The sequence below is a fragment of the Perna viridis genome, chromosome 2, assembly GCF_037379345.1.
Source record: "Perna viridis isolate PV_CMFRI_1.1 ecotype Kerala chromosome 2, ASM3737934v1, whole genome shotgun sequence".
Taxonomy (NCBI): domain Eukaryota; kingdom Metazoa; phylum Mollusca; class Bivalvia; order Mytilida; family Mytilidae; genus Perna; species Perna viridis.
In genome coordinates this window covers 63,665,297-63,676,957 of record NC_142446.1, presented here as the reverse complement: position 1 = coordinate 63,676,957, position 11,661 = coordinate 63,665,297, and the positions used below count along the sequence as shown (strand labels likewise).

The 11,661-nt window shown below is 30.7% G+C and overlaps 1 protein-coding gene across 1 annotated transcript; it reads left to right on the top strand.

Moving 5' to 3' along the window:
* Positions 1–567: 567 nt before the first annotated feature.
* LOC148626430 (uncharacterized) lies at positions 568–10,548 on the top strand. Its single transcript, XM_088570423.1, has 7 exons — positions 568–2,099; positions 3,734–3,932; positions 7,469–7,586; positions 7,805–7,876; positions 8,634–8,711; positions 9,439–9,471; positions 10,069–10,548. Exons 3-7 carry the CDS (start codon positions 7,584–7,586, stop codon positions 10,222–10,224), a joined length of 342 nt encoding a protein of 113 aa, XP_088426549.1. The 5' UTR covers positions 568–2,099; positions 3,734–3,932; positions 7,469–7,583; the 3' UTR covers positions 10,225–10,548.
* The last annotated feature ends 1,113 nt before the right edge of the window (positions 10,549–11,661 follow it).

The window sequence follows — 11,661 nt, the reverse complement described above, 5'->3', positions numbered from 1 at the left end:
ACTGAAAATGAACATTTCAAGGGCAGATAACTGTCAAAAACCTCTTTTTTTCTAACATTCTATTGAAAAATTTATGAGCAAAGCCAGTGATGCAGAGATCAAACAATGGTCTTTTCAAACAGAGAAAGTATCCTTCATTGAAATGACCGGTGGGGTTTTGACATGCATTTTTCTGATTTTCCAATGTTGCCTGATTCTTACAAACACTTAGACTTAAGGGTCTTATCATTGAGGTTTTAATAATATTGGTTAGCAAATGTAAAGTTTTTAGCAATTTTAAAAATCATCTTATCACGATAAATTTATTGATCATAATGTACATGTAAATGTAATTATATGAATGTATATGAATGAAATTAAATATAATTGCTGGGATGCTTTGATAATCTTACTGATTTCAGGATAGGCTGTGCTTCAGTTGTGGTTTTAAAATAATAGTTGATGAGTTTGGCTGCCTTATAAAGATACATGAGGTTTATACCTTTATTTCCAATAATTCAGTAATGACATTGTACGTGTCTTGATATTCATCGAATTAAATTTTAAATTATTATGGCATACATAACACTAAAAGAAATACACAATCAGTTTAAATCCCATTAAAACCCATGGAAAAACCCATATGCTTCTGACGTATGAGCAGTATATTAGTAGTGGTGCTTTTGTTAATGCTTAAGTCGCAAACTTCAACAGAGGGTTACAGATGATTGATAATTGTTTTGCGTAAATTTGTTTTGTCAGCCTCTGGTTACTACTTGAAATTGGAGTATTAAAGAGTTTTCACACACAAGTCAACTTTGCTAAGACAGTTGTATATTATACCGTTGTGAAGACAACACTACTCGATGATTTTGCTGAACACAATTTTGTTGTGCATTAGATACATCTTTAATCTCATGCAACGGAATTGTGGACAACGTGCCTTAAAGTTATAACTTAAAAATGTGTTTTGTTCTGAAAAAAGTACTGAAAATACCGTTAGGATTAGACTGTTGTCATTATACATTAAAATGTATGAGTGAAATGTCTAAGCTGAACAATCCTAGTTTTAAGACTATATGCGCTGAATTGGTTCCCAGATGTTAAATGCTATTCTCTGAAAGGGTACGGCATTGGTTGAATCATGGTGGAAGAAACAAACAAGTCTACCCATGAAATCTTATTAAAAATGTTAACTTAAATGTAGAAACCTTAAACTCGCTTTTCTAAATCCTCTGACATTTCTAAGGCTAATGAATAGACCATAAACTGTTGGGCAGAATTGTTAAGTTCGAGATTTTTTTTTTCTGAACACGGTCCATTCTTCTTCAATTGCGTTTGATTCTTACAGATTCCAGCAGTTAATAGTTCACTTACACACATATTAATAACGTTTTTAAACTGATATTCAGGGGCATCAGAAATCGTACATATTATAAAACTAATATTTAGATGAGATATTTGTTAAAGAATTAGTAAGCTAGGGTCTGTCTATAAAGTTTTAAGTAGATATCAAACTTTTTAACGAGGTAGATTCAATCAAAGAAACAAAACTTCAAATCGTTTGGGTCGAAAGTGTTACAGTTGTGAAATCGTTAAAACTAATAGCATTTAATTGTTCTGAACTCTTTTTACAAATATTTCGAATTTTCGGATCGATACAGATGCTTGATAATAACTACTGTCGATGCAAAGTCAGTCTAAAATGCCTTAAATTTGTTCTTTTCTACCATATTTAGCATTTAATGAAAGTGTTTGCATGTACTAGAACGTAAAAGATCTAAATTTGTGGAGTGAGCACATTGCAAATTCAAGTCATTGTTTGTTTTTTTTTTTTATATATTTTGATGTGTTGTTAAATGGCACTATCGGGGATTTCCAAACTATCAGTTTTATTTTTAACCACCAATGCAAACTGTATTTCAGATATAATTATAATGCAAACGACCACGTTAATGTTTTACAAAGAACAAAAATAATATAGAAAGTAGCATTTAAATCTTTCTAAGAACTAGGCAAAATTTAAAGAAAAAAATGTTTAACCTGCTTAGTTACGTTCAGTGAGTTAGGAAATAAATGTAGATGAACTTCAGGCATGATGCATCGCATTTTATTAAGAGGTATGCTTATATTTTTGTTTTAATAGTTGATACTGTAACCATCAAAACATACTTGTGCTCTGAGTAACGTTAAAGCTTTCCTCGAATTTTTCCTTAGAACTTGTTTAATTTCATATTTTGATATGCGAATAACGTCCCCTCATTTGTTACTATAGAACGTTCATATGATTTTGTACATGTAGCCAGATTCGCCATAAAAGTGAAGATTAAATTTGTTGAAATCCAACACAATATTTTTATGTCTGTTTGGGTATTTTATACAAATGCACATATTTTGTGTGTGTAAATCTAACCTTACAGACTGGAAGCCTTTAGTCTGAACTGAATATAATTGTGAATTACAAATCGTGCATTTAACAACAATTACGTGAATTTCATTTGGGTGGTAATGATAATTGCATCAGTGGATTAAAACTTTCGTAAAATTGAAAGTTGCTAAATTTAAAAATGAATTAAATTGAAATAAAAGTGTATTATATTAAGAAATGAACTTTTCATTAGTGATTTTTTGTTATATTGGCTTTTGTTGTATATCATTACAAAAATATCAAGACAAAATATATAAGCTTAATTGAATAGATGTCTTGGGTATGAATTTATTTTCATCCTGGCTGTGAATTAAATTTTGTTTATTTTCTATTATTCAGAACTTTTTTTACATGGTTAATTAATACATGCAACGTAATGCATTTGCATATATACGCAGATTTGATATTTCTTCTAGTTCTCATTAATTGTAACATGCATTACAATGATGGATTCATAATTCAACTTATTGAAAGGACAAACATTATTAGACTCCAATATATAAATCATAACAATAAGAAAGTAAGCATATATTTGTCAGTACTCTTTAATTGTGGGACTCGACCTTATAACGACTTTGTAATATAAAACATCTAAAGTTCTAATGAAATTGCCTTGTCAAGTTTTATAAGCTTCACTTCACTTAGTTTATTTAATACAGTATTCAAATGCATAACTCAGGATAGCATTTCTAAAATGTTTTGTCTGTTTTGTTTGAGAAACTATATAATAGCCAATAATTTAAATCTAGATTACATTATCCGATTTCACTTCCTAGTGAATTCAAAAGATAACCTTGACTAAACATAAATATTACAAACACGTCAATAAATTCTTTATTATTCGGATGACTCGATAATGATATCATTGTGATATATGATATACAGACAACCTCTTTTAACCGAATCCCTTCTGGTTGAATGTTTAGATTAGAAATGTATGTTGTCAGAATAGGATCAAAATGCATAGAATTTCTCCAAAAATGACCTACCTTAATTCACGATTAACTTTAATAGAAACTAGATTTATTTCATACCAGACTAATTAAATCTAATAAGATACAAATTAGGTTTATTGTGAGTTAATTCATTTTAGAAAATGTAGATCCTGGTTTATGTGTAACGAAATTTCTGTCGTGACATAGAGGCGTTATCGAACATGGGTTCTTTGCTTTAAATCAATAAAATGTATTTTTTTCTAAAATTGCACTTTTTTCTCTTTGTACTTTTAAGTAAGAACATACATAAACAAAGTTAAACAGCTGTCAAAGTACAATCATCTCTGTAACGTGTAATTCTAACACAAATATAACTGATGCAATGTTTCAGGCCTTAAAAAGACAATAGAAGAGATGTCAACAATACGAGAAAGCATAGTAGTAGTGATTCGGAAACATACGCAACATCTGTTTTTCATACTGGCAAAGTATCATCCTCTACATTAAGTTCAACCGCAGAAAGTGGTTCAAGCACGGGTAGTAGAAAAAGCGCTGATTCCAATTTCAGTGATCCATATACCGACGTTACAGTATGTATAAACAAATATGCGTGATAAAAGAAATGAATGAAATGAATCAAGTTCCTGAACACGGATGAATTTTGTCATTTCTCATGACATAGTGTTGAATTAATTATTGTAAAATACTACTGAGTTTTCTTCTTATATCAGAGGTATTTCGTAACTTGTTTTACTAAAGAAATATTACTACAGTAAAGGTTGTAGGAACTTGTAATAAAATAAAAGAATAAAAAACGTTGAATAACACAATTTAGTTAAAGGAATAAAGAAGAAACTAATAATATATATCAGCATCTTTTTTTCTAGAAACACCTTATATGATGTCAAATCCAAAATTTACTGAAACCTACGACATAGTGAACAAATCAATTTTAATGGCGTATATGGCAACATCATAACGATCACTAGGTGCATGGTGACAATTGTTAATCTTTTGAAGTGATGGTTGTAGTCTTGTGGCAATATTACCTTGCCCTTATACCTTTTTTGTGATTAACTAAGAGACTAAAATCGGACTATAGTTTCATTGAAAAGCCCGAAGAGTCAAGCCATCGGTCTATATTAAGTGTAAGTTTTTGAAAGAATCAGGCAAAATGGGAAAAATCATAAACAGGCATGTCAAAACACTGCCTGACAGTGTAATTTCACTCAAGGGTGCTTACTGTATTTGAAAAGACCGTTATCTGATCTCTGCATCCCTGGATTTGCTCAGAGAGTTTCCAATAGAATGTTACACAAATGAGGTTTTTGATTCAGATCTGCGTTTGAAATGTTCCTTTTCAGAGCATTTTAATGAAATTATAATTCAATTTACCAAAATAATATGGAAAATCATGTCTTTTTACCTTGATTCTGATGGAGTAAATAGACAAATAAAACTTTTAAAATGGTGGGTTTTTCATGCTATGTTTCACCCACTGCCTGGTTCTCACAGAGACTTTAAGAGTGATTCTATGTAACCACCAAAGAATTCACAAATTAATGAGAAATGGCATCTCTCAGAAATTTCTCATTTTCCTACTAAATATTCCCCTTGGAATAGTAAATACTTTCAGCAGTATAATGATTTTTAAAAATATGTTATGTTACCATAGCAACAATATTATGGTTTTTCCATTTGTGTTGGCAAAATGTACAGAAAAAACACAATTTTTGCAATATTTCATTACTTTATTCTGTTCAAATAGCTAAATGAATCATTAAAATGATAATTTCAATGAAAACATATATGTTTAAATATAAAATGTATGATCATTCACAGTGCTCATAATTATAAAAATAACTAAAATAGGCAAAGTCTAAAACAGGAATTTCTTAATTATGCATTTTATGATTTTTTGCTGAAATTGCAACTTTTAAAAGTTTCACCTACAAAAAATGCGACTGAGAAAAATCTGGAAATTAATGTCAAATATAAAGTTGGTCCTATAGATCAAAATATTAAAAAAATTGGCTCGGGTATTTTTTTCGTTTAATAGTAACGGGTTTTGAAAATTGGGCAATTTCTCCCCATTTGAAAAAAATGCATTTAACCAGTTCACCATCGTATTTGGTTGCAAAACTCTCTGCATGTGGTTTAGATTTAAGTTTTATGACTTACATATAGCATATAAGAGTCTACTATAAGTTTTTTTATGTAAAATTGCTATTTTTGTTGAAAAAACACAGATTTTGAGAAAGAATTGATATAAAATTATAAAAAAATTTAAAAAAATAACAATGGGAAGATTAAAAACAAAACATTATACTTTTGTTTGGTTATGTTGCACTTATATATTGTATATTGAATCTTGAATTTGTTTTTGTTGTGTTGGTTTTTTTTTGGGGGGATGGGTAAAAGTGTAGCCATTGTCCCCCGCCGCCACATGAAAGTTGGATATATAGTAAGTTGATAAAGTTCAATTACTCCCGTAAAAATTGTCAAATCAAAATGGCTGTGGTATATGATGAAGTACATATGGTGACAAACAATCCTATCAAATCATCCCCATCTCACAATTTCGCCAAGGGTTGAAACTTCTTATTATCCCAAAAACACTGTTTTTGGTTGAAATACCAATTGTTTGTCTGTACTTGTTTACAAAGTTAGTGCTGCCACTCATGTATTCCTGAGATTGATCTCAACATTGCAACAGTAAACAAACTAACACCCAGGAAGCGACCATATACATTTACGATTGTCTCAAGGTAAAAACAAAAACAAAAAAGTGTATTGATGCTTATTGTGTAGGACTTTATCACTCTAGTAACCCATAGGCAGCGACTTTTCATTTAGTCATGCATGTATTTTACAATTAACTGACTTGTTTTAATGCACATTCAATATGAGCTTGGGCTATCAGTTGATGTCAAACTTAGCCCTATCAACTTCGCAAATATTAGTACTAGATTGATATATAATTGTAACCTTGCATAAGAACATGTCTAGTGAAGTATGTCATCATAAGCTTTTATTTTATGGTTTAGTGATTTTTAAAATCATTTAAGAGGGTTTACATCTATGACACCTTACATTTATAAAATCATAGAAAAACATGAAATGAAATAATGCCTGTTATCACTGTTACACCACACAAGTGAAAAATGTATGTTCATTCTTATATCTGTATATTTCACCCTACAGTGATTTGTAGATAAGCTTACATGTTCAGTCCAAAATACTGCAATTATTAAATTATCCATCATCTGCATATATATAACCAATTACAAACACCAACATGCATATACCTTGCATTCAGCAGGTTCAACATATTCATCCTCACATTCCCTAGTTTTACTACTAATCTTCTTTATACAGTTTGCACAAGTCGCTGAAAAATATAAAATTCCTAAAATTAATATAGCATCTTCAATATGTATAAACACTGCACAAAGTTTGAATGGTACATGTTCAATACTTATATATGCACCTTTAGCAGAATAATTTTTGAGAAAAAACAAATGGCCAAGTTAAAAAAATTAATTTGAGTCAAAATAATTATTTTCAATACTTAGAAAATCATTCACAACTTCTTTTTCTCATATACACAAACTAAAACATTAAAAAGTTCATACATAGATATGAACCTCAGAGACATGAACACTCTTGAAATGGTAGATACATGTATGTTCGTAAACAAATTATTTTTACAACATGTTTGATTTAGTCTGGCAAAACTCTGTGTCTGTGATAAGATGAAGTACATTTTATATTGTGTCAGCCACAAAAATACACCATGAACCCAATTTTTGTAGGAAGAGGGATATTATATGTAAATACCCATACATGTGCATGTATATCAGATAAAAATCATTTTTACATTTTTTTCATATTATTTCAAAACAAAATCATAGTTATTTTTGAAAAGTCTGATGTAAGTGAAGCAGATCAGAATATCTACATATAGGGATGCCCATTTGTTTCGGGGGGAGGTGGGGGGGGGGGGGGCTTGGCATTTTGTTTTAGTAAAAAAATTATATTCAGTAGTCATGGTAAATGCTACAAGAATGTTTTCGGTCTGACATTCATTTCTGGCAAAATTATTTTTTTCATTTTCTGTTTACAGGTGAAAAAAAAGATAGTGGCAGATATACAGATTTGGATGTTTTTTTTATTGAACAATACAGATATAACAAATTTCACCAAATCTGTGAAGACCATACAGAATTAATGCCGTTGCTATGGTGACACGATTTTTTTTATAGCAATGCATACCATTTTTTAAATATTTATATGATACACTATCATTGTGCAATACTTAATTCCAAACTTGTAATGTACCATTTCTGCTTAATTTTGATGGTTAGATAGAATAGCTCTTAACAGTTCATTTTAATGCATGCACGTGTTTTTGATTTTTATAACATCTACTTCGTCATTTGTACTCATTTTTATTATTTAGAATCATCCAGATCCATCATCGAGTGACAATCACACTAATGACAATCAAGACAATCCTAATTATGATTTACATGTACGTATTTATCATAGTGTGTTATTATAGTACAATCTATTTTATATCAATTGTATGTCAACCAGACTAACTCATCCTACACTGACATCTAATATAGAAGTTATCACGCAGGGGAAGAACCGAAGATAAGCCAATTACCTAAACGGAAAGCAATTCACATACATTACCTTCATACATGAACATACATCTGTTTACAAGTTAAACGGAACATCACCGGTCACAAATGTGTATCATAATGTTAATGTCAATATCCAAGTTACTCAAAAATCCATCAGGAGAGATCGAAGTAGTTATTTTTATTGTATGAAGTATGCAACTTAGAATTATGTGATTAATTCAAATAATAGTATCATATTTCAATATTGGTCATGTTAGCATTTTGTGTATTATTAATAAAATAAACATTGGATTTTGATGTGAAGGAGTAATCAAGGGAACCAAGATTCCGGCGGAAATGAATAAAAAGATACCCCAAGAATAAAGACTAGACAGGGTAGATAGACACACACAACAAAGAACATGAAATAATCAAAATATCACGTAAAAAGAAACAAAAGTAAACGAGCAACCTGCAATCCACAAAAACTGAGATCATGGACCATGTGCGCCGATAGGGTAAGCAACTTTTTAGTAATATATTCAAGATAAAATTTATTTCAATCTTTGCTGACAAATAGGACTCTTAACTTTGCAAACACTGGTAAAATGAAATTCGTGACATTTTGAAAACTTAACATATAAGATTTTTTCTATTTAGGGTAAACCTACGCATAAAGAGATTCGACCAAGTCCATACACGGCACGACTTCCTACAATACCAAAGGATAAAAAAAATGTATGGAATTTCTTTAATTCTTTTAAGATAATTAAGCATTCCATATTCTGATTTTTCGTTGATTGCTTAAAATTTGGTGGATTAATGTTTCATTGGCAATCATACCACATCTTATTTTATTTAGTATACTGACAAATTGTGGCGACGCCACCACTACAGATTTCAATAAATATTCCGCCAGAAAATTATTGTATTGTTGTTTTTACATGAAAAGATTAAGCTATGAATTTTTTGTTATTTTATAGAAAAATTGTAGGCGTGAAAAAAAACATAATTTTGTCTTTTTGATGATGATTGGTTTAGTGGAAATTTTTACATTTATTTGCTTATACCAAGGATTCATTTCTGAATACTATTAATTTTTCCTATATTGTTTTATTCTATAGGATTTGGTCTTTTTATCTACTTCTGAGACTGCTATATAATTTTGCTCATACTTATAAGACTACTAGATAGTTTTGCCTATATTATATTATAATATTGTTCTAGTGGTTGCATTGATAGAGTTGTTATCAAAAAGTTCGGAATAGTCGTGATAACCTTGCAGAGTTGAATAATATTCAATTGAAAACGGTTTAAGGAATCATTACTTAAGATCAGTCATCATAACCGTTTAATAACACATAAAAAAACATATACGCGCAAATATTTTGCTGTTCGTTTAAGGTTGAACTGGTCCCTACGCCAACGATTTAAATCGATCAATCGAATGTTCATTCTCTTGTAGGTTCAAAGACCAGTGGCATTGTTACCTCATCAGGTACATGTAATATAACAACTACACAGCAACGAAGTTTGCAACATTCATATAGACCGGTCGATTTTACTTTAATCATGTAGGGTCAAAGACCAGTGGGGTTGTAAACTTATCATGTACACGTAATATAACAACCACACAGCAACAAAGTTCGTAATATCCATATAAACCAGTGGATTATACTTTAATCGTAAGGAATGACGTCATAACTAGAAACAAAAATGTAGTAACATTAAAACACATGATTAATTTAAGACTCATTCATTTATTTTGGATGTGAAACTGGCATCTGGTTGTTTGTATTGTACTATTGTAATACAATAAACAAAATCATCAGTATAGCTTTAAGTCTAACCAATATTGTAATCAATTGTTGAATTACACATCCAGAAGTTAATAAGAAATTCTACTTTCAGTTTCCTTAATAAACAAAGGTTGAAAGTCATTCTTTACTCATTTCAAACAAATACGAATATCTAAAAAAAAAAAGAAAATTAGGAGGATAAAGATGTTTGCAAAACCAACAATAAGCAACAATTTATGTAAAGGCACGTCCTAGCTACACGTACCTAATTGATTATTTCTATTAAATTGAAACAGGTTAAAAATCAGAAATTGTTAGGACGCAAAACTGGACCAGAACAATCAACTACCGGAATAAATAGCGGAGGCACTGGTGACAGCGGTGACAGCGGTTCATTCGCAAACGACGAACCTTCTATACGTTTACAAGTTAGACAAAAACAATACAATTGAACATCATTGACATGTCGTATTCGTTTTAAATGTGTGTGGGGTGTTAGATGTTTATGATTTGTTTCGAGCATTGTTATTATAATAATTTTATTAAGTTATACTACATTGTATTGTATGTTTGTTTTCGTCGTTTGACTTGATGGTCGTAATGGTAAAGTTAGTAAGTCTACTTCATTGTACAGATATATTTAGAGAATTCAATCCTCATGGCCACTTCTGATTTAGTCATCAAATGCGTGAACGGTAGTCGTATCTGCTCGATATTTTTTGCTATTCTAATATTCTAAGTCAATAAAGAAAGAGAATATCATATTCCTGTATCATTTCTGATAAAAAGAGTATCACTTTAGACTAATAGATGTAATTCTTACAACCTTTGGATAAAATGAGCAAAGAATGGAAATAATGGTCAACCTACAAATACTTGAGCAGGTCAAAATAAGAAATTTTCTATTTTTAAGCATGTAACACCGCCGAATTAGATTATCTTTGCCTTGGATGAATTGAACATTTATCACAACTCATATTTATGCCAGAGCTTGCCGAAACTTCGCAGACTTTTTTGTATCGCGCTAGAATTCTAACAAATAGGCTTTTGGAACAGGGTTATGTTGCTACAAGATTGAAGTCATCACTACAGAAGTTTTATGAGCGTCATCATGAACTCGTGGATCGTTATGGTGTATCCATCTGCGCCATGAAAACTGATTTATTCAACGGGTCATAGTTTTTCTTTCCTCGTTTGTCTACCACGGACTTGACTTTTTCATGAACAACTAGGAGGATGTTTCTAGAAAAGTAGAGGACGCCTACCCTACCGGTGCACCTGTTCCATGCTCCCAGTTTTTTTTGTGGAATTCGAGTTACTCATTTGCTTTTGTTACTTTGTATGTATGATTTTAATTACTTCGTGTTCTTTGTTGTGTATGTCTGTTTTCTATATGTATGATTTTAGTTACTTCATGTCCTTTGTTGGGTATTTCTGTTTTCCATATGTGATCTTTGTCCCTGGATTACATTCTTTTGATTACCGCTATAACCTTGGTTCCCTTGATTATTTTTTACTCTCAGCACTCGTGTACATCAGCATTTGGTACATTACTTTTCTTTACTAATTCATGAAAATATTTTATGTGAATCATTTCCGTTGTCACGATCTGATAATGTGTATCTTTACTTTGGCGCATCTTTATTCGATGCCGAACCTTCTTATATAGTTTCATCAAAATGCATCAAGGGGTGTCGGAGAAAAAGGGGGTACATATGAGCGGCAAGATCGACAATTGTAAACTAGAATTAAATTCGGATTAACAAGAAATTGCAGAAAGTGACCAGTGCTTTTTAGTCACCTGAGTAAATGTTGGAATATACGTTATTTGACAGAGCATTATTATTATATTTGTCTTTCTTTTATGAAACTATATAGGTTACTCCAAA